This window comes from Nycticebus coucang, chromosome 7, assembly GCF_027406575.1.
Source record: "Nycticebus coucang isolate mNycCou1 chromosome 7, mNycCou1.pri, whole genome shotgun sequence".
Classification (NCBI taxonomy): Eukaryota; Metazoa; Chordata; class Mammalia; order Primates; family Lorisidae; genus Nycticebus; species Nycticebus coucang.
In genome coordinates this window covers 116,060,516-116,086,339 of record NC_069786.1, presented here as the reverse complement: position 1 = coordinate 116,086,339, position 25,824 = coordinate 116,060,516, and the positions used below count along the sequence as shown (strand labels likewise).

The 25,824-nt window shown below is 43.5% G+C and overlaps 1 protein-coding gene across 2 annotated transcripts in view; it reads right to left on the bottom strand.

Annotated features, from left to right (window-relative positions):
* Positions 1 to 4,169: 4,169 nt before the first annotated feature.
* The window catches only part of LOC128590623 (sterol 26-hydroxylase, mitochondrial), a 46,052-nt gene continuing 24,397 nt past the window's right edge, over positions 4,170 to 25,824 (bottom strand). The window contains exons 1-9 of one of the 2 annotated variants that reach the window (XM_053597994.1): positions 17,194 to 17,372; positions 11,536 to 11,726; positions 6,695 to 6,894; positions 6,375 to 6,572; positions 6,035 to 6,207; positions 5,246 to 5,412; positions 4,983 to 5,064; positions 4,684 to 4,896; positions 4,170 to 4,547 (exon numbers count right to left, since the gene is read on the bottom strand). In XM_053597994.1, the coding sequence (XP_053453969.1) occupies positions 4,428 to 4,547; positions 4,684 to 4,896; positions 4,983 to 5,064; positions 5,246 to 5,412; positions 6,035 to 6,207; positions 6,375 to 6,572; positions 6,695 to 6,894; positions 11,536 to 11,699 (1,317 nt within the window). In that variant the 5' untranslated portion in view covers positions 11,700 to 11,726; positions 17,194 to 17,372 and the 3' untranslated portion in view covers positions 4,170 to 4,427. Of the gene's footprint in view, positions 4,548 to 4,683; positions 4,897 to 4,982; positions 5,065 to 5,245; positions 5,413 to 6,034; positions 6,208 to 6,374; positions 6,573 to 6,694; positions 6,895 to 11,535; positions 11,727 to 17,193; positions 17,373 to 25,824 lie in introns of those variants that run through there. The other variant, XM_053597993.1, reaches the window with a different exon arrangement.

Sequence of the window (25,824 nt, the reverse complement as noted above, 5' to 3'; positions counted from 1 at the left end):
TCGCTTAAGCCCAGGAGTTGGAGGTTGCTGTGAGCTGTGTGAGGCCATGGCACTCTACCGAGGGCCATAAAGTGAGACTCTGTCTCTACAAAAAAAAAAAAAAAAGAGCATAAAGTTTAGCGATTTTTTTTTTCTTTCTCTCTTTCTCTCCTTCCTTCCTTTTTGCACTTTTCCATCTACATCAAATAAGTTTTGTCCAAGTATTGTGGTGGAATATAAACAGAGAAAAGATCATTTTCGACTCCCAAGACTAGCAAGACTTCCAGGTATACTCACGGTGGATGCAGTATACAGCATTTGTAGGTACAGTATATGGCATAAAAATCTTCTAAAATTAAAAAAATAAAATAAAACAGAGTATAAAGAGCATATTTCTTGGCCATGCTGTATTTTGTTTTTCTCTGCCCTGGGTAGGAGTCTTTGATTGTCTTCTTCCAATTCTGTATCTATGGGCTTTCCAGTAGCAGCTCCTGTGAGCAAGATTTCCCATTTGTGTCAATGACAGTTAGGTCTTGTATCTTGTGTTCTGTCACTGAAAGCAAAGCTTTTCTGGGGGGAGCCTTGGAAGCTATGCCTACATCTCATCCAAGTGTGAGGAAATATAACTTGCTCCTTAATTGATACTCATAAGGACTCCCTCACTTTGCCAATCTGGTTAGCTCTTTCCCCTTTGGATTTATAATTTCCTATTTGTGGTTGGGTTTTAGGCCCTGTAAATAAGGCCCAGCTCCCTAAGGCAGCTGGACAGTGCTGCCTCAGAATTCTGAGGCATCAGTGACCCTTAAGAATCTTCTGGATGGGCTGGGCTCAGTGGCTCACGCCTGTAATCCTAGCACTTGGGAGGCCAAGATGGGTGGATTGCCTGAGCTCATGGTTTTGGGACTAGCCTGAGCCAGAGCAAGTCCCTACCACTAAAAACAGCCAGGCATTGGGGTGGCCGCCTGCAGTCTCAGCTACTTGGGAGGCTGAGGCAAGAGAATCACTTAAGCCCAAGAGTTTGAAGTTGCTGTGAGCTATGATGCCAAGGCACTCTACTGAGGACAAAATGAGACTCTGTCTCCCCAACAAACAAACAAACAAACAAACAAACAAACAAACAGAAAAGACAACTGGATGTATTGATTACATTGGTAGCTATCTCTACAATAACCTTACCAAACTGATCTTCATAGGATTATTTTTCACTTGAGATATAATGTACATACCACAAAATTTACCCTTTCAAAAAAGTACAGTTTGGTGATATTTGGGATATTCATAAGGTTAGGCACTATCTAATTCGGGAATACATTGATCACTCCCAAAAGAAATCCTGACTACCCATTAATGGTTACCTGGCTGGGCACAATGGCTCACACCTGTAATCCCAGCACTCTGGGAGGCTGAGTTAGGTGGATTGCTTGAGCTCAGGAGTTCAAGACCAGCCTGCACAAGAGCCGGACCCATTTCTACTAAAAAAAATAAAATGTTTTTTTTTAAACTAGCATCGTGGCAAGCGCCTGTAGTCCCAGCTACTTGGGAGGCTGAGGCAAGAGGATCTCTTCAGTCCATGAGACCGAGGTTTCTGTGAGCTATGATAATGCCATGGCACTCTACCGAGAGCAAGAGTGAGACTCTGTCTCAAAAAAAAAAAAAAAAAGTCACTGGCTGGGTGCCTGTAGCTCAAGTGGCTAAGGCGCCAGCCACATACACTAGAGCTAGCAGGTTTGAATCCAGCCTGGGCCTGCCAAACAACGATAACTACAACAAAAAAATATCTGGGTGTGGTGGTGGGCGCCTGTAGTCCCAGCTACTTGGGAGGCTGAGGCAAGAGAATTGCTTAAGCCCAGTAGTTAGAGGTTGCTGTGAGCTGACACCATAGCACTCTACCCAGGGCGAAAACTTGAGGCTCTGTCTCAAAAAAAAAAAAAGTCACTCCCCATTTTGCCTTCCCTCTACCCTTAAGCAATTAATTTACTTTCTATCTGTATAAGTTTGTCTATTCTGGACATTTTGTGTGCATGGAATCATATAATATGAGGTCTTTTGGGAGGGGGGCTCTTCTTTACCTCAGCATATTATTTTCAAGGTTCATCCATATGGTAGCATCAGTCAGTACTTCATTCCTTTTTTATGGATGAATAAAATATTCCATGGTGTGGATAGACAAGATCGTCATAGATTTTGATGTGAGATTAACCTGCAAGTTCATTAACTGAGCCACAGACCATGAGCATTGACATGCTCTTGCTACAAAACCTCAATCCAAGTCAGGTCACACAGACCTCCCCCCACTCAAGTGCTAGCACTCAGGTGTTCCCAGGGTTTCAGAAGCTCATCCCAGCTAGTTAGAAGGAGCAGAACACCGGGGAAGGCAGAAGTCCACTCTGGTTGACTTTGTGACAGAGATCTTGGCACCTCTGAGCCCAGCCCCCATCCTCTGTATTTCATAAGGAGATCTCACAGGTGAATCCACTGCACAGGGGGGTTCAAGAGCCCTGCCCCTCTAGGTTCCTCTTCTCAATGTGGAAAGTTCTGAGTCCTCTCCTCTTGTTTCCCTCCTATTCCAGTCTCTTCTCATTCAGCAAACACCTCCTAGAGCAGTGGTTCTCAGTCTGTGGGTTGTGACCCAGAGGAACTGTATTAAAGGGCCATGGCATTAGGAAGGTTGAGAACCACTGTCCTAGAGGGAGGCAGTGTGTCTACCACAAGGTGGACATGCTGAGTGCTCAGTTCTGTAATGGGGGAGGGGTTGGGGAGGACACAAGAGGAAGTGCTCAGGATTGCTGGGACAGGTCAGGGAGGGCTTTCCAGAGGCAGTGACATTCGAGCTGAATCCTAAACAAGCTATTTGGATGACACGACAGTTAGGGGAAGAGGGTGTTCCAAGTGTGGGGACAGAAATACCAAGTATTGAGGCTGGAAAGGGCACAATATGCTCAGAGAGATGCAAGGAACTCAAGCTCAGCTGTGGAAAGGGTGTCTACCATCATAGTAGAGGATGCCAGAGCAGTGAACCTTATAAGCCATGGTAAAGACTTTGAACTTGGGCTGAAGGCTGAGAGCAGCCACTGAAGGATTTTAATCAGGGCAGTGACACAATTTTCACAATGGGTTAGGCCAGGTGCTATGGCTCACACCTGTAATCCTAGCACTCTAGGAGGCCAAGGTGAGTGGATTGCCTGAGCTCAGGAGTTCAAGACCAGCCTGAGCAAGAGCCAGATCCCATTGCTACTAAAAATAGCTCAGCATTATGGCCAGCGCCTATACTAGTCTCAGTTCCTCAGCAGGTCGAGGCAAGAGAATTGCTTGAGCCCAAGAGTTTGAGGTGGCTGTGAGGTATGACACCACAGCTCTCTATCCAGAGACAGAATCTTACTGTCACACACAAAAAAATGGATTGAAACTCTGATTCCCATAGGCATAAGAAAGTGAAATTTACTTTTTTTAAATGAGAGTTGGCTAAAATTTACACCTGGAGTGGTATGGTGCACTGGATCTCAGTGCAACCCACTTTCCTTCTAGTAGGCTTCCTGTCCTAAAGAGACTAGAAAATTAACAACAGCAATGCCCAGACTCCCTTGCAGCTAGTGCTCCAGGTGGGGCTTAGGTTCCACCTCCCAGATGTATGTGAGAGATTTGGAAGATGGAAGCAAGGCAGAGGTTCCTGCTCTTCCTGCTATCATGGGTATTGAGGGGCAGGATGGGGGGGTCATCCTTTTCTTACTTTTTGCCAGCACAGACCTAGTTGACATGAAGTCATTCCAGAGCCAGTAGTTATCATGATAATGTCTTCATTCTTATCCTTCTGATTGTAGCAAAGGTGATGCTCACCAAGGTGGTCAGGGCCTGCTAGAGGTCAACTCTAGCCTGGTCTAGAGCTCTTCCAACAGTTGTTGTAGCACCCCATTGCCCATATTTCAGCATATTCTGTCCAAAGAGGGTAGTTTCTATTATCTCCAACTGCAGTTTGAGGGATGCTCAGGAATCACTCTGCAGCTCCTCCTCTAGGAAGGCCTCAACCAGCACTACATGAAGCCAAGGCCTCTCTGTGAGGTCTGGGAAAGCACAGGGTATTCTCATTTTCCAAGGAAGGAGGCAGCTCCCTCCATGATTCAGCAGAGAAAGAACATTTCCCCAAACACATAAAGGGATTCAGAGGCTAAGTGGCCAAAAAGAATAAGTTATACTATAATTAATAGAAGTTCCTTTATTCCATATTGTGCCCAAGGACAGCAATGCAATAAAGATGTGACATTTTATGTCACAGGGAGGTGCTCAAAATGACAAAAGTGGCAAAAGCTCAGGATTCTGGGAAGTGCATGGAGTTCTTCCATCCTCTTGAGTCTGGCAACCTCTTTCTTTCTCTCTTCATTGGAGACACAGCAGTGGCTACTGTGCCAGGGCTGGAGCCTCTGAGACAAGGTCCAGGAACTCAGAGGCCCAGCTCAGCACTGTCTCTGCAGAAAACACAAGCCCACCTTCTTATTGGGAACCAAGACGATACGGGCCACACTCTCCACCTCCCCTGTCTCTGGGGCCAGGACCACTTGGTAGTGCTGCATCAGCTGGAAGGTCAAGAGCATGCAGGTGTTAGAGTCCCCTATCCACTGCCCCTCTGCAATCTCCTACTCTAGGCCTCCTATCCTCTCCTCCCCAGGTCTCCCTCACCCCTCTCTGACCTTCTAGTTTCTCCCAGCTCACCCTCGCCAGCAGTAGCTGCATCTCCAGCTCTGCAATCCTGCGACCCAGGCAGGCCCGGACCCCATAGCCAAAGGGTACAGAGCCAAATGGGTGTTGAGTCCTGGGGCTATCAGGCTGGCTATTCCTCAGCCAGCGGTGGGGCTGGAAGCTCTCAGGCTCAGAGAAGGTGTTGGAGTCTCGGCACACCACATAGTGGCACAACACAAACTGGGTCTATTAGAGAAAGAATGGGCAGCATGAATCCATCAGCTCAGGGCTGTAGGGTACTCTGGGCACTCAGGTTCTATAGCCCTACTCACATTCTTGGGGAATAAGAAGCCATCAACTTCAACTTCCTTTTCCACGAAGACCCGGGAGTTTGTGGGGACCACAGGGTAGAGGCTGCAGGGAAAAGAGAGTCTAGGGTCTATGCGTGGATGCAAGGAGGGCAGCATGCCCATGCTTTCCCCCACCTCTCCCATCTCACCCTGTCCCTATCCCCAGCCTACCAGTCCCCACTCCCCATTCCCATCTCTGATTCCTCCCACACAAAGACCCTGTGCTCCTGAGAACAGCATCCTACCGCAGAGTCTCCTTAAGCACAGCTTTGAGCAAGGGCATGTGGGCAAAGTCCTTGTGCTGGGGCACCTGCCCAGCTGGCACCACGCCCACCACTTCCTTGTGCAAGGCTGCCTGGACCTCTTGGTTCTTTGAGAGGTGGTACAGGGCCCATGTCAGCGTGTTGGATGTCTAGGAAGTAGAGTGGGGGATAAAGTGAGAAGGGATTCTTAGGAAAGAGGCTAGTAGTGGGTGTGTGTGTGTGAGTGGATGTGTGCAAAATGTGGAAGAAAGTTAATTTGCCACAACTATGGTGGGGAAAGGTATGAAGGTTCATGGGGACCTCTATGCCAAATATGAATCCACAGTGGGGTGGGGACCAATATGATGGAGGACAGTGTCTTAGCAATAGCAAGGGACTGCAGCAAAGAGAAACTCAATAGAACAGAAGTGCTAAAAATAGGTCCCACAGAGAAAGAAGGTACTAGTGAAGAGCTCCCAACTCTCTCTCCACTTAATTTGCAGCAACAGAGAGTTAGACTAGATGTGAAATGAAACTTGCCAGCTGTCAGAGAGAGTGAGACAGCCCGAGGAAGTGAAGGAATCCTCTTTACAAAAGGATCATCCCCTACCCACCTCAGCCAGGCTAAAGGAGCCCTCTATTTTCCTGCTAGTGCTGCATCTATGTTACAGAAAAAGAAAAATAAGCAGGTCCTTGGAGGGATGAAGGTCAGCACCATGAGGAAGATGGTAGGGAATCGGTTCAGGATGGGAGCAGGGAACCGCTGGTCTCCTCACTGCCACCCTCACACACCGTGTCCACTCCAGCCATAAGCAGCTCAGGCAGGCTGCCCAGGGCGTCTTGAGGGCTGAGATTCCCACTGGACAGCAGGAAATGCAGGTAGCCAGACACCTGTGCCCCATCTGTCTCCCCTGCCTGTAGTTGGGCCTTCACCTCCTTGAGTTTCTGATCAATCAGCTTCTTCCCTGTGAGGGCAATGGAGAACAGGAAAGGATAAAGTCAAAATCTGCAGGGACTAATAGTCACTCCAGCAGCTGCTAGCTGAGAGAGAAGGTCCTGGGGGAAGGCTGAAGCACAGACTTGGGAGTCATCCCCATACTTCTTTCCTGGCCCCCAGTCTGGGACTCCTCACCAAAGGAGAAGATGATGTTCCAACCATCCAGATACCGCTTCCAGAAGGGCAGCAGGGGACGGGTCCACTTGGGGAGGAAGGTAGCATAGACCAAATTCTGGAACATTAGCCCAACAGATCTGACGAAGGCCTCAGTGTCCTCGGGGATGGATTGCTTCAGGCAGCCCACACGTTTTTCAAACAGGATGTAGCAAATAGCTGGGTAGTACACAGAGGCCATCACAGGAGGCAGAGTCAGGGCATACAGAATCCAGGGGGACTTGGAGGGGGGATCACCTCTGACTCATTCCCACACCTAGCCCCTCTCCCAGCAAGGGTACCTTCCAAGGCAAAGTAGTAGAAGAGCTGAGCCATGTTTGGTACATGATCCCCTGTGGCACTCTCTGCCCGCAGCTGGCCCAGTCGAGCCATAAAGTCATCAACCACCTCATTGAGAACATCTGTATAGAGCGCAGCCTCAGCTGGCTTCAGCAATCGCTGGTTCAGAGCCTGGCGCAGCTTGTACCAATGCTGTCCTTCTCTGCAGAAGAGGAGCAACACACGTGTAAACTTCTATTGGGGGTTCAATTAAATGAGATCTTCCCACCCCGAGGCTCTCACAGAGTCAAGGGAAATCTCACACTTCTAGAATGTGGAATTATGGAATCAGTAAAACCTCAAATGACAGAATCTTAGAACCACAAAACTCGAGAATCTCACTTCAGCACAGTGGAAGCAGTTAAAATGAACATCTAGAACCAGACTGCTTAAGGTCAGATCACATCATACTAATGTACACAGCTATGGTTTAATAAAAATAAGTAAGTAAATAAATAAATAAATAAAGTCAGATCACAGGTCTGACCATTTACTGGCTGAGTGACCTTAGGCAGATGATTTAACTCCTGTGTGCCTCTGTTTCACCATTTGTAAAATGGGATAATAAGAGTGGCTACCTTAGTAGGGCTCTTTGGATCATTAAAGTGCTTAGCTCAGTGCCTGGCACGTGGAGAATGCTTAATGAATGTTGACTGTGATGATCTCAGGTTTATACAAACCTGGGATCTTCTATAAGTGAAATAAGGGACAGTTACAGTGGTTTCAGTCCCTTTGTGTTGTGTCTGAGGAATAAAGGAGGAGCAAGTTTTGGTTCTTAGGGTGCTCAGGTCCAGGTCTTTGTGCTCTGCTTAGCTCAGTGGGTCAAAGGCACTCAAGGCTCATCAGGCAGATGCCACAGGCTCTCTTGCCATAGCCACTGGGTAAAAGGTCAGGCACCCACCTTTTCTAGGCAGAGATGCTCAATGGGTGGGAACATGCTTCCCATAGAGGGGCTGAATGTTCAGGGCCTGCCCCCACCCTCAGCTGTCCCCCAAACTTATTACTGTTCTGAAGCAAGCTGGCTATGAGTGCACTTTTTAAAGCTAGTTGGAGAGCAATACATAGAATATGGTCCCATGCAAAGAGAATGAGAAGAAATCTTACAGATCCAAATTATACTTGCATGCCTCTAGGTAAGGTCGGTGTGGGAGAAATGGGGAATGGAGGCAATATTTTATTATTGAAAAAAAATATATCTTTTTTGAGACAGAGTCTCACTATGTCGCCCTTCATAGAGTGCCATGGCATCACATCTCACAGCAACCTCAAACTCTTGGGTTTAAGTAATTCTCTTGCCTCAGCCTCCCAAGTAGCTGGGACTACAGGCACCTGCCACAACACCCAGCTATTTTTTTGTTGCATTTGTCATTGTTGTTTGGCAGGCCCAGGCTGGGTTCAAACCCGCCACCCTCAGTGTATGTGGCTGGCACCATAACCACTGTGTTACAAGCGCTGAGCCTATTATTGAAATTTTGACAATATGTTTTAAGTTAGAATTTAAAAAAATAAAAACGTTTTTAAAAATGTTTAAAAACGTTTCCTCTACCTTCTACTTGAATCTAGGTATTTTTTTGTTTAAAAAAAAATTTTATTTAAATAAACTTCAATGCCCCTAGCAGCTCTCTTTATTATGTTGGGGGAAAGCTGCAAAAAGATAAACTAAAAGTGCTGCTGAAAAAGAAATGAAAACCTGGGAAGTGCCTCTGGCTCAGTGAGTAGGGCGCCGGCCCCATATACTGAGGGTGGGGGGTTCAAACCCAGCCCCGAACAAACTGCAACAAAAAAATAGCTGGGTGTTGTGGCGGGCGCCTGTAGTCCCAGCTGCTCTGGAGGCTGAGGCAAGAGAATTACTTAAGCCCAAGAGTTTGAGGTTGCTGTGTGCTGTGATGCCACAGCACGAAACTGGGGGAGACAAAGTGAGACTCTGTCTCTAAAAAAAAAGAAAAGAAATGAAAACCAAAATAGACCCATTTATTGAAACTTCAGATTGTAGGTGCTACTCTGAGAGTAAAACTCTCCCAACTGGAGAAATTAGATTTGCAGAATGTAATTTTTTTTTTTTTTTTGAGACAGAGCCTCACTATGTCACCCTGGGTAGAGTACCATGGTGTCACAGCTCACAGCAACCTCAAACTCTTGGGCTTAAGCGATTCTCTTGCCTTAGCCTCCTAAGTAGCTGGGACTACAGGCGCCCGCCACAATGCCCAGCTATTTTTTGGTTGTAGTTGTCATTGTTTAGCAGGCCCAGGCTGGGTTTGGACCTGCAGTTTGGGGGTATGTGGCTGGCGCCATAGCCACTGAGCTATAGGTGCCGAGCCAGATTTGCAGAATTTAAATAAGAGCATTTCTGTGGTTGTTCAAATATTTCTTGGGGAAACAATGTTTCATAAAATAAGATTTTAAAAATATAATATGTGTTAAAACAAACACCCCCCAAACCCCACCAAACTTATCATGGGTTAGCAAAATAGCCTACATATATGATATATTCAGGAAATCAGCTTTAGAGTAAAAAAGAAATATCTAATCACATAGGGGTCACATACAGATCACAAAGGGGTCTATATAAAGTTCAGCTCTAATTCTAAACCTGAACTGTGAAGTCAAAGGTGGCCTGGCCCAAAGAAATGTTTGCACTGAAATCTTGCTCTCAGGGTCAGATGTCAAGCTAAAGAGGCCTTAAAGAATGGACATTCTCTATTCTTTTCTTTCTTTTTTTTTTTTTTTTCTGAGACAGACTCTCACTTTGTCGCCTCCAATAGAATGCTATGGCATCATAGCTCACAGCTACCTCAGACTTGGGCTCAAGCAATTCTCCTGCGTCAGTCTCCTGAGTAGCTGGGACTACAAGTACCTGCCACAGCACCCAGCTATTTTTAGAGACAGGGTCTCGCTCTGGCTCAGGCTGAGCTCAGAGCTCTGGCCCAATACCTGAGCTCAGGCAATCCACCTCAGCCTCCCAGAGTCCTGGGATTACAGGTGTGAGCCACCGTGCCCGGCCAACATTCTCTACTCTGTTCTCAGAACTCTGAATAAAAGAATTATTATTTTAGTTCTGAATATGTCCACGTGTGAAGGAACCAGGAAAAGAAAAGAAAAACATGAATGAAAGAATGAATGCAATCCCACTAATCACCCTCCCTCCTCCCATCCTCCCACCTCCCTCCCCTCCCTCACATTAATGTATACAGCTATGATTTAATAATTAAAAAAAAAAAGAAAGAATGAATGTATGGGCATGGAAGACAGGTCAAATGAATCCTCCAAATAGTCTATTTTCTTTTTAGTAACGTCAAGGATGAGACTCCATTTCACAAAAAACAAAAGTGTCGAGGTCGTAAGTTCTTTTTTTTTTTTACTGTTTTTGGCCAGGGCTGGGTTTGAACCCGCCACCTCCGGCATATGGGACTGGTGCCCTACTCCTTTGAGCCACAGGAGCTGCCCAAGTTCGTAAATTCTTAAGTTCCCGAATCAGAGAGATCTACTCCACCATCTGCTAGTTGTGTCTTCCTTGACATTTGATATAAAACCTCTCTGGGCCTCAGTTTCTTCGTCTGTAAAACAGGGATAATAATACTGTCTACTTCAGGTGTCCTCAAACTGCGGCCCGCAGGCCACATGAAGTGGCGTGAATTGTATTTGTTCCCGTTTTGTTTTTTCCTTCAAAATAAGATATGTGCAGTGTGCATAGGAATTTGTTCATAGTTTTTTTTTTTAAACTATAGTCTGGCCCTCCAATGGTCTGAGGGACAGTCAATTGGCCCCCTGTTTAAAAAGTTTGAGGATGCCTGGTCTACTTCATGGGGCTTGTAGTGAGGATAGGATGAAATAATAAATATAAAGAGACTAGCCCCAAAGCCTGGCATGTCATAAACACAGTTATTATCATAGTGCTGATGGCTCCTACTTCTTCTACTAGATAGGATGACAGGTATAATGCACACTGTCTGGGTGACGGGCAACACTTACAACTTTGGCTCAAACTGTCCAAAAGCAATTCATGTAGCCAAAACCTTCGTACCCCCCATAATAATCAGAAACCAAATGAATAAAAAATTAAAAAGAAGTAACTAAAACATAGATGTCAAGCAAATGGGAAGCATGGGAGCCATTTAAAGTTTTTAGAGTTCTGTTAACATACTATAGCAAAAGAAGGCTGTGGTATACCCAGTTACAACCTATGGCACTGGGAGGGGTTTATTGCCAATGATTATCAATTACCTACTTCTATTGGCACATGAGTAAATAACATATTCAGCTCACTTTTCAATTTATCACTGTCAAAATAATTTTAACTTTTTCAGGCATAACTTTAAGGCTGACATCTACATCTATCTCTGTGTATTAAGAGCATACACGAAAATTATCACCAACACAAGTATACAATATAAAACTTAAAACATTTTTTAAAAAATTAAATTGCACCTCCCCAACCAATATGGTAATGGTGTATTTTCAGCTATAAGCAGATATGTTCCATTATGGTTTGAGTTAATGTATTTTCAACCATAATGTAGAATAATAGAGCTAGAGCCACTAGGGACACCTTGGAGATACTTCAAACCTCTTATTGTACAGATGACAGACCTAAGGCCGAGGAAGGGGAAATTACCTATTTGTCCAAAGTCACAAAATGTATTAGTGGAAAAGCCAATGAATGCTCCTTGGGCTTCAGCTCATCCCAACGACTGCTTTCTAGACTATCAGGCTCAGAGGATGCAAGGAGATTCCCCTGTGCCCATTATCCAACTGCCTGTCCTGTGCCCACCATCTTTTGACCTGGTCCCTTTAGGCCCCAGCTCACGTGGTGAAGGGTCCATAGGCCAGACCCTGCAGGTCCCGGTGCTCCTTCCATAGCTCCATGTCATTCCGTATTGGGTATTTGACCTCTTGCCGCATCACTTGCTCCACCAGCGGGGCACTGGCCACGTGCACATGTATCTGAGACCCTAAGCGGGATATCCACATTGGACCATACTTGGCCCTGTACAGCACCTGCAGGGTTCAACCAAAACTGAATAACTAGAGCCCAGCTGGGCAGGCACTTCTGGGAGAGGAAATGGGATGGTGGGGGTGTCTGATGGCTACATGAGAATAAGTGGGCTGGGCACAGTACATTGCGTAGCAGGTAGGCACTGGGACAGCCTGTAGTTATAGGGGAGGAGCACTGAAAAAATGGGCACACAAGGAGCTATTGGGAGCAATGAGTTATCTGGTGGAACTGGGGGAATTGAGGTCCTTGGAGGATGACTGGAAAAAAAGGGATATGCAGCAAACTGAGGTATGTTAAGGTTTGGAGCCCAGCATTTTAAGGCCCATTAGTGAGGTATGGTAGAAAGCCTACAGCTTCTTCTTTATGTCATTTAAATCCATGGCAGCTTGCTGTCAATGAGACAAAGATAAATCTACAAGAAAAATGTTGGAATTTGAGACTGTAATTAATAAGAAAAAAGAAACACGATTAGAAACTCCAGGAAAAACAAGAAGTCAGGGTCCAAATATTAAGTAAGCCACATGATATGAATTTCTTTTTGAAAAATAAAAAAAGCATTGGTTGTGTTAAGTAATGTAATTCTCAAATATTTTATCTTAGACTATCTAAAGCATTTGAAAATTGATACTCATAGCATTCTTAAAATTGATATTTGCTATAATGTTTTTAAAGTTGCTGAAAATACAGGAGAAAAGAAATACATTTTGGTTTTGGTGGGGTAAAGCTTAAAAAGAAGCCACAAATCCTGAGACTAAATCTGTCTGCTAAACTTACACCTACAAAATGAAAGAAAATAAAACATAGTAGTTTTCCAGGAACTTCACCTTTTTCTTTTCTTTTCTTTCTTTTTCTTTTTTAATTTTTTTTGGAGACAGAGTATCAGTCTGTCACCCTCGGTAAAATACACTGGCCTCAGCTCACACCAACCTCAAACTCTTGGGCTCAAGAGATCCTCTTGCCTCAGTTTTTCATTTTTAGTAGAGACAAGGTCTCACTCTTGCTCAGGCTGGTCTGGAACTCATGAGCTCAAGTGATCTACCTGACTAAGCTCCAGAGTGCTAGGATTACAGGTGCAAGCCACCACACCTGGCCTACCTCATCTTTCATAATCTTTTACTAAAGATTTTAAGAGGATCAGAATCTGCTCCAGCATAGAAATCAGGCCAAAGAGCTTCTGTAAAAAAGGCATTAAAATTACAGAGTAGAGAGCAATCATTCAAATTATAGAAGGAAACTTCACTCAACTCATAATCCAGAAAAATGCTAACCTTACTGGGTCTTACTGTTGGCATTACAATTTGGATTCTCCTAGGAAATGATAGAACATAACTACCCCCAAAATATCACCCAGTTGCCCGGACTCCACTCTGAACTAATGGCTGATTCTGCCACTTCCTAGGAGTAGTCTTTTTTTTTTTTTGACCGGGGCAGGGTTTGAATCCACCACCTCCGGTATATGGGGCCTGCACCCTACTCCTTGAGCCACAGGCACCGCCCTTTTTTTTTTTTTTTGAGACAGAGCCTCAAGCTGTCACCCTGGGTAGAGTGCCATGGCATCACAGCTCACAGCAACCTCCAATTCCTGGGCTCAAGCAATTCTCCTGTCTCAGCCTCCCAAGTAGCTGGGACTACAGGTGCCTACCACAACGCCCGGCTATTTTTTGGTTGTAGCCATCATTGTTGTTTGGCAGGCCCGGGCTGGATTCAAACCCACCAGCTCAGGTGTATATGGCTGGCGCCTTAGCCGCTTGAGCCCTAGGTGCCAAGCCTTTTTTCTGAGACAGAATCTCACTTTGCCACCCTTGATGGAGTGCTGTGGCGTTGAAGCTCACAGCAACCTCAAATTCCTGGGCTTAAGTGATTCTCTTGCCTCAGCCTCCTAAGTAGCTGGGACTATAGGCGCTCACCATAATACCTGGCTAGTTTTAGAGACAGGGTCTCACTTGGCTCAGGCTCAAACTTGTGAGGTCAGGGAATCCACCTGCCTTGTCCTCTCAGAGTGCTGGGATTACAGGCGTGAGCCACTGCGCCCGGCCTCCTACGCCCAACACTTGTTTCCCACTTCTACCTCCAGGATCTCCTGCCAGTATGGTCTGATTTTGGACAGTTGCTTGGACACAGTGAATATACCAGTTTTCCTAGGAGGAAAATACATTGCTAATGAGAGTCTAAACGACACATCTCTACTTGAAGAACAATTTATTAATATTTATAAAAATTATAAACATTGGCAGTGCCTGTGGCTCAGTGAGTAGGGCACTGGCCCATATACTGAGGGTGGCAGGTTGGAACCTGGCCCTGGCCAAACTGCAACAAAAAAACAGCCGAGCGTTGTGGCTGGTGTCTGTAGTCACAGCTACTCCAGAGGCTGAGGCAAGAGAATAGCTGAAGCCCAAGAGTTTGAGGTTGCTGTGAGCTGTGATGCCAGAGCACTCTACCCAGGGCAACATAGGGAGACTATGTCTCTAACAACAACAAAAAAATTATAAACATTTATAAGCAAAGTATAGGACAGCCACATAATAGAATACTGTATCACCTTAAAAAAGAACAAAGAAATTCTTTTTTTTTGGTACAGATTTTAATAGACGTTCTGATTAACTCATCACAGTAATCATGTTTACTATAATGATATGCAGGTTTACTACGCTAGTATAAATAAAAATACATAAATACAGCTCTAGGCAACATCACAGATTAACAAACTAAGCATTCCTCATGAACCCAAACTGAGAACAATTATTAATAAAAAGAGATGCTGATACCCTTGCCCATTCTCATCATACCTTCTCAAAAAGGTACTCAAATAAGGCACTACACTTACTCTACTGGTCAAGTAATTTGCCAAGCAGCCAGGCACAATGGCTTCATGGCCTCCACACTTTCACTGTTTGGCTGAAAAGCAGACACACCTCAACATATCAAAGGAAAAATTGGAACAGATAGTAACACCAAAGAAAACCAATGAGTGCATCAAACACACAGCACTTTCCTATATTTCAGCAGTAAGATACACCATGGGTAGAAATGTACCCAAATAAAAAATAAAGTTAATGCTTTGCTATCCACCCTGAAAAGCAGGATAGGCAAGGACAATAAGACCTAGAACCAAAAGGGAAATGTGGAAAATAAAACCCACGTGGCACCTAATGTGTGAAGCTACCTGCGAAGAGACTGGCTTTTCCTCTGTGGGCCCCTAACTCACAATGAATGGCCAACTTGCTCAGCGGCCACGCTGAGGAGGACCCGCAGGAGACAGAACTGCTGTCTAGAAAAGGCTTCGTTCCGGATGCCACGAGCACTCTGAAGAGGCTGTGAAGAAGACCTGAAGAAAGCTTTTGGCTGTGAAGTCTGACAAAGGAGGGAAGTAATGAGGACAAAAATACTATAATTTAGGGCAACAGCACAGCTAAGAATGTTTCATGAAATTTCCAACACTTTTCTCAGCTTTCGATCGTCTTTTTACACGGCTTCATGACCTTAAAAGTCTTCAGGATCTTACAGATCTTATGTGATTGACAGGTACACAGATAAATGTAAAGACTGTTCATTGCTGGGAGGCGCCTGTGGCTCAGCGAGTAGGACTCCGGCCCCAAGAAATTCTTTTTGTACTAATATGGAAAGATATCCAAGATAGATTGTTATGTATCATACCTTTTGTCTAAATAAGAGGGTCTAAATGAGAATACATGTATCTGTCCTTGCTTTTTTATTTTTATTTTTTTAATTCTTTTTATTTATTTATTATTATTATTATTTTTTTTTTTGTAGAGACAGTCTCACTGTACTGCCCTCGGGTAGAGTGCCGTGGCGTCACACGGCTCACAGCAACCTCTAACTCTTGGGTTTACGCGATTCTCTTGCCTCAGCCTCCCGAGCAGCTGGGACTACAGGCGCCCGCCACAACGCCCAGCTATTTTTTGGTTGCAGTTTGGCCGGGGCTGGGTTTGAACCCGCCACCCTCAGCATATGGGGCCGGCGCCCTACTCACTGAGCCACAGGCGCCGCCCTTTTATTTTTATTTTCTATTTTTTTTGCCAGGGCTGGGTTTGAACCCGCCACCTCTGGCATATGGGACCAGCGCTCTACCCCTTTGAGCCACAGGCACCGCCCTGTACTTGCTTTTTTATATAAATAATGGATGAACACATAGGAAGCCAAGTACAGTGGTTGCTATGGGAGGGTAGCGAGCACAACAATGGGAGTCAGACTGCTTAATGTAGATCATATGCTACATTATATACAGGTCACCATGAAAGTTTTGAGATACATTGTGTTATGGTCACACAGTCGACAGCCTCCTTTCTGATTCACCATGCAAGTTTCAATTTGGCTTGGCTCATTGCTGTTGCTGAGAGGTCTTCATTTGTTTCCATCCGTCTGGATTTTATGTTTCTTAAATTCATGTATCTCAAAGCTTTGGAATGACCCACATATTGTTTTGAGTTTAACCACAATAATATATTACCTATTAAACTGTCAAAATCTGAAGAGAAAAAAAGAAATGTTTTCCGAAAGAATAAGTCACCTGCCACTGATCACATAATTCCAGAAGGCAAGAAAACTTTACTGAACTTTGGAATTCATGAAAATACTCTTTAGATCTATAAGTGGGCCCTAGCCATATTTGTTTACTTATGAATGAATTTTTATTCTTTTTTCTTAAAGTTTCCTTTTAAGAAAAATTTGCATACAGGTCTATTTTTCTATATTAAATTTCTTAGGTGATTTATAAAAGTAGGTTTAATCTGTGGTCCTAGTTTAGTTGAAGACATTAATAATATTTGTGCAATAATAATATTGCACATATTTCCATTGGGCTGATCATAAACCAGACACTATTCTAAGCCTTAGACTAGCTCATCCAATCCTCACTACAGCTGTTTGCAGTATGTTTAACATTACCATGATTTTGCAGATGAGGAAACTGAGGCCCAGTAGAATTGCTCAAGGTCACTTTACCAGTAAGTGGCACATTCAAGCTTCAAACTCAGACCACCTGGATGGACACCATGCTCTTAACCACATAGTCCACAGATTACTGAGAAAATGACTATGTCCTAGTAACTGGAAACAAACTTAGGCCCTTTAAACTATGTGCTATTTTAATAGCACAATAACCAGGGTTACAGTACTGTTAACATTTGGGGCTGGATAGTTCTATGTTGTGGCAGACTATTGTGTGCACCACAGAGGTCTAATATCATTCCTGGCCTCTATCCACCAGTACTCTAAGTTGTGACTACCAAAAATGTTTCCAACATTGCAAAATCACCCCAGGTTGAGAACCACTGCAATAAATCCAACCTCTTAAATATTCCCCTTAATTCTTTAATTTTAGAGGACTCTTTTAAAGAAATAATATACCATTTTGAAGAAATGTTTATCTGAAGTTTGGTTTCTTTTCACTCCATAAAGTTCAAGTCAAATTACATTTAATACTTTAATAAAAATGTGAACAGTGATTACCTCAGTGGTGGTAAACAGAGCTTTACGAACACTAATTCTTCTTTTTACTATGATTTGTTTTTCAAATTTTCCACTGTGATCTCCGAAACAGAAAAAAAAAAAGACTAGATAAATAACTATTTACTCAGGTACCAGCATCTTCCCTGGAATCCAAAGCCTCTGAAACCATTTCCTGGCTGCCAGTGTGGAGGTTTCTGGGGTATTTTCTCCTCTTCGTTAGGCCACCTTCTTTCTTCTTCCTTCATACGCCTCTTCTCAGTTAGTTTACTTGGTGGAACCTCTTACGTAAGAGGCTATTTTAGAAAGATACCAGAACACTTGCTGAGAGATGTGTGCTGTGTCTGTGAGCCTACCATTAGATTGTAACCTGAGCCAGTTAGAGAGTTCCAGCGTTCTCAGATGGGTCTTATCTAAGATCCGCTTTGCAGAACAGAGATCATCTTTCAGGATAAATGAAAGGGCTAGCCCCCACCTTGCAAAACTCAAAAGCTGAAGAGTGCTGAATTTGTTCAACAACCACTTATTAGGTTCACATCCTGTTCCTCCTTTACTGTCCTGGGGGCTAGGGGTAGCACAGCACAGCATAAAAGATCAACCCTTAGAGAATTTACTTCTTAGTGCATGAGGCAGACAGTTGAGAATTTCATTAGATATCCTCCTAAATTATCCCCTAGTTATTTTTTGGATATCTTGTCTCTTCAATTAAATTGAAAATCCTTGAGGAGAGAAACCCTCAAGGGTTCTTCTTTCTAACTTCCCATATTGCTTGATACACTTCGAAGCACATTAGAGAACACTCAATAAATATTTAACAGTTGTCAATGAACCAAGCAGAAAAAAAAAGTTGCAGAGAATGCAAAGAATATGAGAGAGAGCTGGGCACAGTGGCTTAAACCTGTAATCCTAGTGCTCTGGGAGACAAAGGTGGGTACCATAGATTGCTTGAGCTCAGGAGTTTGAGATCAGTCTGAGCAAGAATAAGATTCCGTCTCTACTAAAAATAGTCGGGCATTGTGGCGAGCACCTGTAGACCCAGCTACTCAGGAGGCTGAGACAAGAGGTTCCCTTGAACCTAAGAGTTTGAGGTTGCTGGGAACTACAATGCCATAGTACTCTACTGAGGGAATAAGAAGGAGGAGGAGGAGGAGGAGGAGGAGAGGAAGAGGAAGAGGAAAAAGAGGAGGAAGAGGAGGAAGAACCCTGAAGAAGAAGGTGAAGTGGAAATCATAATAAGAAAGTAAGTCCATTTAAATTATAGACTGAACGTTTATGTCCGTCCCCCCCTTTCCCCCGCCCAATTCATATATTGAAACCCTAAAACCCAGTGTGGCTATATTTGGAGATGGGGCCTCTAAGGAAGGAACTAAGATTATATAAGGTCATAAGGGTAGAGCCCTGATCTCCTAGGATTAGTGTCCTTATAAAAGGAGCCACTAGAGAACTTGCTGTCTTTCTGTAGGCAAACACTGAGGACACAGGGAGAAGGCAGCCATCTACAAGCCAAGAAGAGAGTCCTCACCAGAAACCAACCACGCTGGCACCCTGATCGCTGGCTTCTTGCCTGCAGATCTGTGAGAAAATAAATTTAAACCACCTACTATGTGCTATTTTATTATGGCAGCCCAAGTGAACTAATACATAGCATCTGAAAGAATAAAGTACCTAGGGACAGTGCCTGTGGCTCAAGGAGTAGGGCGCTGGCCCCATATATCAGAGGTGGTGGGTTCAAACCTGGCCTGGCCAAAAACAGCAAAAAAAAGGGAAGAATAAAATACCTAGAATACATTCAACCAAGGAAGTGAAACTTCTATATTTAAAACAACAAAATATGCTAAAGAAATTAAAGACCTAAATAAATGGAAAGACATCCATATTAATGGATTGGACAACTTAATTTGTTAGATGGCAGTACTCCCAAAGCAGTCTACAGATTCAATATAACCCCATATAAATTCTAATGGCCTTTCTGAAGAAATGGAAAAGCTGATACTCAAATTCATAAAGAAGTGCAAGGGCCCTGAATAGCCAAAACAAAGCTAGAAAACTCTCATTTTCCAATTTCCAAACTCACTACAAAGCTACAGTAATCTAAACAGTATGATACTGGCATAAGGTTAGATATATATAAACCAATGGAATATACTTGAGAGTCCAGAATTAAAAATGAACATCTACAGCTAATTGATTTTTGACAAGGGTGCCCAGACCAGTCAGCGGGGAAAGAAAAGTCTCTTCAATAGATGGTGCTGGGGCTTGGCACCTGTGGCTCAAGTAGCTAAGGCGCCAGCCACATATACCTGAGCTGGAGGGTTCGAATCCAGCCCCGTGCCCACCAAACAATGACGGCTGCAACCAAAAAATAGCTAGTCCTAGCTACCTGGGAGGTGGAGGCAGGAGAATCGCTTGAGCCCAGGAGTTAGAGGTTGCTGTGAGCTGTGATGTCACGGCACTCTACCCAGGGTGACAGCTTGAGGCTCTGTCTAAAAAAAAAAAAAAACAAAATAGATGGTGCTGGGACAATCAGATAATCAAATGCAAAAGGATGAAGTTGGACCCCCTACCTCACTCCATATACAAAAGTTAACTCAAATTGGATCAACAACCTAGATATAAAAGCTAAAACTATAAAACTTTTTGAATAAAATGTAGGGGCAAATATTCATGACCTTAGACTTGGCAATGAATTCTTAGATTTGATAGCAAAAGCATGAGCAATAAAAGAAAAATTATAGATAAATAGGACTCATAAACTTTTGTGTATCAACAAATATCATTAAGAATGTGAAAAGACAACCTATAGAATGGGAGTAAATATTTGCAAATCACATATCTGATAAGGGTTTAATATACAGAACACACAAAGAACTGCTACAGTTCAACAACAAAAAAAAAAACGCAAACTTAATCTTAAAATAGTCAAAGAACCAAAATAGACATTTCTCCAAGGAGGATACACAAATAGCCAATAAGTACATGAAAAGATGTTCACCATCATTGGTCATTAAGAAAATGCAAATTAGGGCGGCGCCTGTGGCTCAGTGAGTAGGGCGCCGGCCCCATATACCGAGGTTGGCGGGTTCGGACCCAGCCCCGGCCAAACTGCAACCAAAAAATAGCCGGGCGTTATGGCAGGCGCCTGTAGTCCCAGCTGCTCTGGAGGCTGAGGCAAGAGAATCGCTTAAGCCCAGGAGTTGGAGGTTGCTGTGAGCTGTGTGAGGCCACGGCACTCTACCGAGGGCCATAAAGTAAGGCTCTGTCTCTACAAAAAAAAAAAAAAAAAAAGAAAATGCAAATTAGGCAGCACCCATAGCTCAGTGGGTATGGTGCTGGCCACATACACCAGGGCTGGCGAGTTTGAACCCAGCCCAGGCCTGCTAAATAACGATGACAACAACAACAACAAAAAAAACAGCCAGACGTTGTGGCAGGCACCTGTAGTCCCAGCTACTTAGGAGGCTAAGGCAAGAGAATCGCTTAAGCTCAAGAGTTTGAGGTTGTTGTGAGCTGTGCAGCACTCTACCAAGGGTGACATAATAAGACTCTGTCTCAAAAAAAAAAAAAAAAAAGAAAGAAAGAAAGAAAAGAAAATGCAAATTAGCCAGATGTGGTGGCTCACACCTGTAATCCCAGCACTTTGGCAGGCTGAGGTGGGTAGATTGATTGAGTTTAGGAGTTCAAGACTAACCCCAGAAAGAACGAGACTCCATCTCTACCAAAAATAGAAAAACCAGCCAGGCATTGTGGCAGGCACCTATAGTCCCAGCTACTTGGGAGGCGGAGGCAAGAGGATTGCTTAAGCCCAACAGTTTGAGCAATGACGCCACAGCACTCTACTAAGGGGACAGAGTGATACTCTGTCTCAAAAAAAAAAAAAAAAAAAAGGAAATGCAAATCAAAGCCACCTCAAAAAACATCAACAACAACAACAAACAAACCAAAAAAACCCTGACCAAAGAAACAGGCTGGGCACAATGGCTCATGCCTATAATTCTAGCACTCTGGGAGGCCAAGACGGGTGGATAGTTCAAGCTAACAAGCTCAAAACCAGCCTGAGTGGCTCAGCGCTTGTGGCTCAAGCTGCTAAGGCGCCAGCCACATACACCTAGCTGGGGGATTCGAATCTAGCCCGGGCCTGCCAAACAACAATGACAGCTGCAACCAAAAAATAGCCAGGCGTTGTGGTGGGCGCCTGTAGTCCCAGCTACTTGGGAGGCGGAGACAGGAGACTTGCTTGAGCCCAGGAGTTTGAGGTTGCTGTGAGCTACGATGCCACGGCACTCTCAACAGCTTGAGGCTCTGTCTCCAAAAAAAAAAAAAAAAAAAAAAGACCAGCCTGAGCAAAAGTGTGACCCTGTCTCTACTAAAAATAGAAAAACTGAGGCAAGAGGATCACTTGAGCCTGAGTTGGAGGTTTCTGTGAGCTATGATGCTACGGCACTCTACCCAGGGCGACAGCTTGAGACTCTGTCTCAAAAAAAAAAAAAAGAGGGCAGCGCCTGTGGCTCAAGGAGTAGGGCGCTGGTCCCATATGCCGGAGATGGCCGGTTCAAACCCAGCCCTGGCCAAAAACCACAAAAAAAAAAAAAAAAAAGAAAGAAAGAAAGCAACTTCATACCACTGAAATGGCTTAAAAAGAAAAACACCTAGAAAATAAAAAGTGTTGGCAAAAATGTGGAAAAAGTAGAACCGTGTTCATTGCTGGTGGTAACGTAAAGAGTGCAGCTGCTGTGGAAATGTCTGGCAGTTTCTGAAAGAGTTGAACACAAATAGAATTACTATATGATCCAGCAATTCCACTCTTACATGTATAACTAAGAGAAATGGAAACAAGTCCACACAGAGACTTGTACATGAATTTCTTTTTGTATATGAATGTTTATAGGTGTATTATAACAGCTAAAAGGTAGAGATAACTCAAATGATTATCAGTGAATGAATGGGTAAACAAATCATAGTATATACATACAATGGAATATTATTTACCATAAAAGGAACAAACTTCTGATTTATGCTATAACTCAGATGAACCTTGAAAACATATGCTAAGTGAAAGAAACTAGACACAAGAGATCATAGATTGTATGATTCTCTTTATGTGATTTTTCTTAATAAGAAAATCCATAGAGACAGAAAGTAGATTAAAGTTTACTGAGGATGGTGGGAGAGGGCAATGGGGAGTTATTAAGTAATAGGTATGGTGTGTTTTTACAGGGTACTGAAAAGTTTTGAAACTACAGAGAGATAGTGGCTGTACAACATTGAGAATACACTAAACGCATTGAATTTTACATTTTAAAATGGTTAATTGTGTATGATGTAAAACACATGTTTAAGCTTAGAAAAATCTGTAGTATTTTAAAACCTTCAGAGCCAGGTGGCACCTGTGGCTCTAGGAGTAGGGCGCCGGTCCCCATATGCCGGAGGTGGCCGGTTCATATCCAGCCCCGGCCAAAAAAAAAAAAAAACCTTTAGAGCCTTAGCAAGAAGTCTGCTGTGAACAAAAGACTGTCCCCAGAAAAGTGAGCACAGGAAAGGACTAAGGAATCATCCTTCATTCCAAGGTTTCTTCTCATGAAGATCAAGAAGAAAAGATGGCGGGGCGGCGCCTGTGGCTCAGTGAGTAGGGTGCCGGCCCCATATGCCGAGGGTGGCGGGTTCAAACCCAGCCCCGGCCAAACTGCAACAAAAAATAGCCGGGCGTTGTGGCGGGCGCCTGTAGTCCCAGCTACTTGGGAGGCTGAGGCAAGAGAATCACGTAAGCCCAAGAGCTGGAGGTTGCCGTGAGCCGTGTGACGCCATGGCACTCTACCGAGGGCAGTAAAATGAGGCTCTGTCTCTACAAAAAAAAAAAAAAAAAAAAGAAGAAGAAGAAAAGATGGGGGACGGCGCCTGTGGCTCAAGGAGTAGGGCACCGGCCCCATATACCAGGGATGGTACTGCAAAATAAATAAATAAATAAATAAATAATTTTAATAAAAAGAAGAAGAAGAAAAGATGATCAGACCAGCCTGTTCTCTCCCTCATCAGGTCCCAGGTCTGGATTAAAAAGCAGGCTTGAAGAGGTGTTGATTCATTTGTTTATTTGTCCTCTGAAGAACATTCTGGCAGAGTGTCTGTTTTCTTCAAGAACAACAGTAGTATTTTCTCCCAGCAAAGTTGATAGTGAACAGCCTTCTGGAAGAATGAACAGCAAGCAACATGAAGGATTCCTTTGACATGCTGCCAGAATGTGGTTGCAAAAGGCAGCAGAAATCTGTGCATACCAAGAACTATTTCAGAGATCTATGAAAGATCAAGAAATTAGAAAAAGCCTTACAGTAAATAAATGGTGAATCAGCAGCAGATAAAGGGACCAAGGATGGCAGAATGCAAGTAGTTTCTTGACATCTTAGCCTAGTTTTAAATAAAAGGGAATAGATAAATCAATAAATGTCATTAAAACAACTACTATAGTTGATTATTGGAGGGGGGGAATATAGTTAGAACTCACATCCACGTTCATTGGTGGCTTAAAGAGTGACTTAAGAATTAGAAAAAAGTGCTCACTCTGAGTGTGGGCAGCTGTAGCCCCTGGTAAGCCAAGTGCAGGCCCCATTCCTGTTCCCTCACATGACCCCTTTGTCAGGTGGCTGTGCCATGAACCTCCCATCATACACAGAAATTAATCCCAGATGGGATAAAGATCTAAAAAGAAACTACAAAAAGAAGAAAGTATGGATGAATACACTATTTAAAAACCTATCAGAAAAATAGACACAGCTTGGCGACCATAGCACAGTGGTTATGGTGCCAGCCACATACACCGAGGGTGGTGTGTTTGAACCTGGCCCGGGCCAGCTAAACAACTGCAATAATAACAACAACAACAACAACAACAACAACAAAATAGCCAGATATTGTGACAGGCACCTATAGTCCCAGCAATTCCGGAAGCTAAGGCAAGAGAATAGCTGAGGCTATTCTCAGGAGGCTAAGCCCAAGAGTTTGAGGTTGCTGTGAGCTGTGACACCACGGCATACTACCGAGGGCAACATAGTGAGACTCTGTCTCAAAAAAAAAAGAAAAGAAAAGAAAAGAAAAACAGACACAAGGAAATTTACACAAGGCGCTGGCCCCATATGCCGGAGGTGGTGGGTTCAAACCCAACCTCGGCCAAAAAAAAAAAAAAAATAGTAAATTTAAGTGGAAAATATATTCAGTCTCACAAATAAGGGCATGCAGAATATATATCACAAAAACATACCATCTTCAACTGTGGTATTTGCAGAGGTCTTTTTTTATTTAATGAGAATGCCCTTTCTGGTGCAAAACTATTGCCTTTGTAACTTTTCTGGAGGACAATTTGGCAGTCAAAACATGTCAAAGACCTGAATAAAATACTTTATCACAATTCCATTTTAGGAGTTTTAATCTAAGGAAATAATTGAGGATGTATGTGGTAGTAGATATATTTTCAAAGCTTTATACATAAAAACATCTAAATGTATAACAATAGGGTTCAGTAAATTCTGATGTAGCTACAGTGGAATAGCCATTGAAAATTGTTCTAGAAGGCTGGGCTCAGTGTCTCGAATCTGTAATCCTAGCATTCTGGGGGTCCAAGGAGGGTGGATCTCTTGAGCTCAGGAGTTTGAGACCAGCCTAAGCAAGAGTGGGACCCCATCTCTACTAAAAACAGAAAAATTAGCAACAACCCCATATACCGGAGGTGGCAGGTTCAAACCCGGGCCTGTCCAAAAACTACAAAACAAACAAACAAACAACAACAACAACAAAAAAAAAACCCAGAAAAATTAGCCAGGCATGGTGGTACATGCCTATAGTCTCGGCTACTCTGGAAGTTGAGGCAAGAGGATCCCTCAAACCCAGGAGTTAGGGGTTGCTGTGAGCTATGACACCATAGCACTCTACCTAGGGCAATAGAGTAACTCTGTCTCAAAAAAAAAAAAAAATGTTATAGAAGTGTTTATTGAAAAGCTATTCATATTTTATTTTCCAGTAAACATGGCATATTTTTTTTGTAACAATATATGGTATGCTTTCATTTTTAGAAAAATGTAAATCTCATATGTAAATGACACATGGGGAAAGTAGACAAAGCCTGCTTCTAACAAGATCACGGGCGTATTTGTGAAATTTGTGTATTTCACAAATGTTTGTTATGCACCTGTGGGTACAAGGCACTGTGTTAAGTGTTGGGTGTTGGGGATTATAGAAGATCTGAATTTTCTTCTTTTTGTTTCTTTATATTTCTGATTTCTCTCCAATAAGCAGGTATTACTTCCGCAAGTTACGGTATTTCAACTAAGTCTAAGTGGCATTTCCTCATAAATGTGGTGTGTAATCACAAAATAAGCATGTAACTCATATTTATGTAATTTTTGTTTAAAACAAAAGGTAATTTTTATAGGGAAAAAAGTGCCTATCTCATTGTCATGCATTTTTATCTCGGCTAGCAGTATCAGATGATAGGGCAGGAACAGTGTGTCTAGAGATTTTGTCTAGCTCCAACTCAATACTACCAAGCTATGGGACTTTGCCATGACACTGAGGATGCCTCTTAGGTCCTGGACATGAGTACTTTTGCTGATGACCTGAGCATGGAAAAAGAACACAGAAAGATAGATGAGG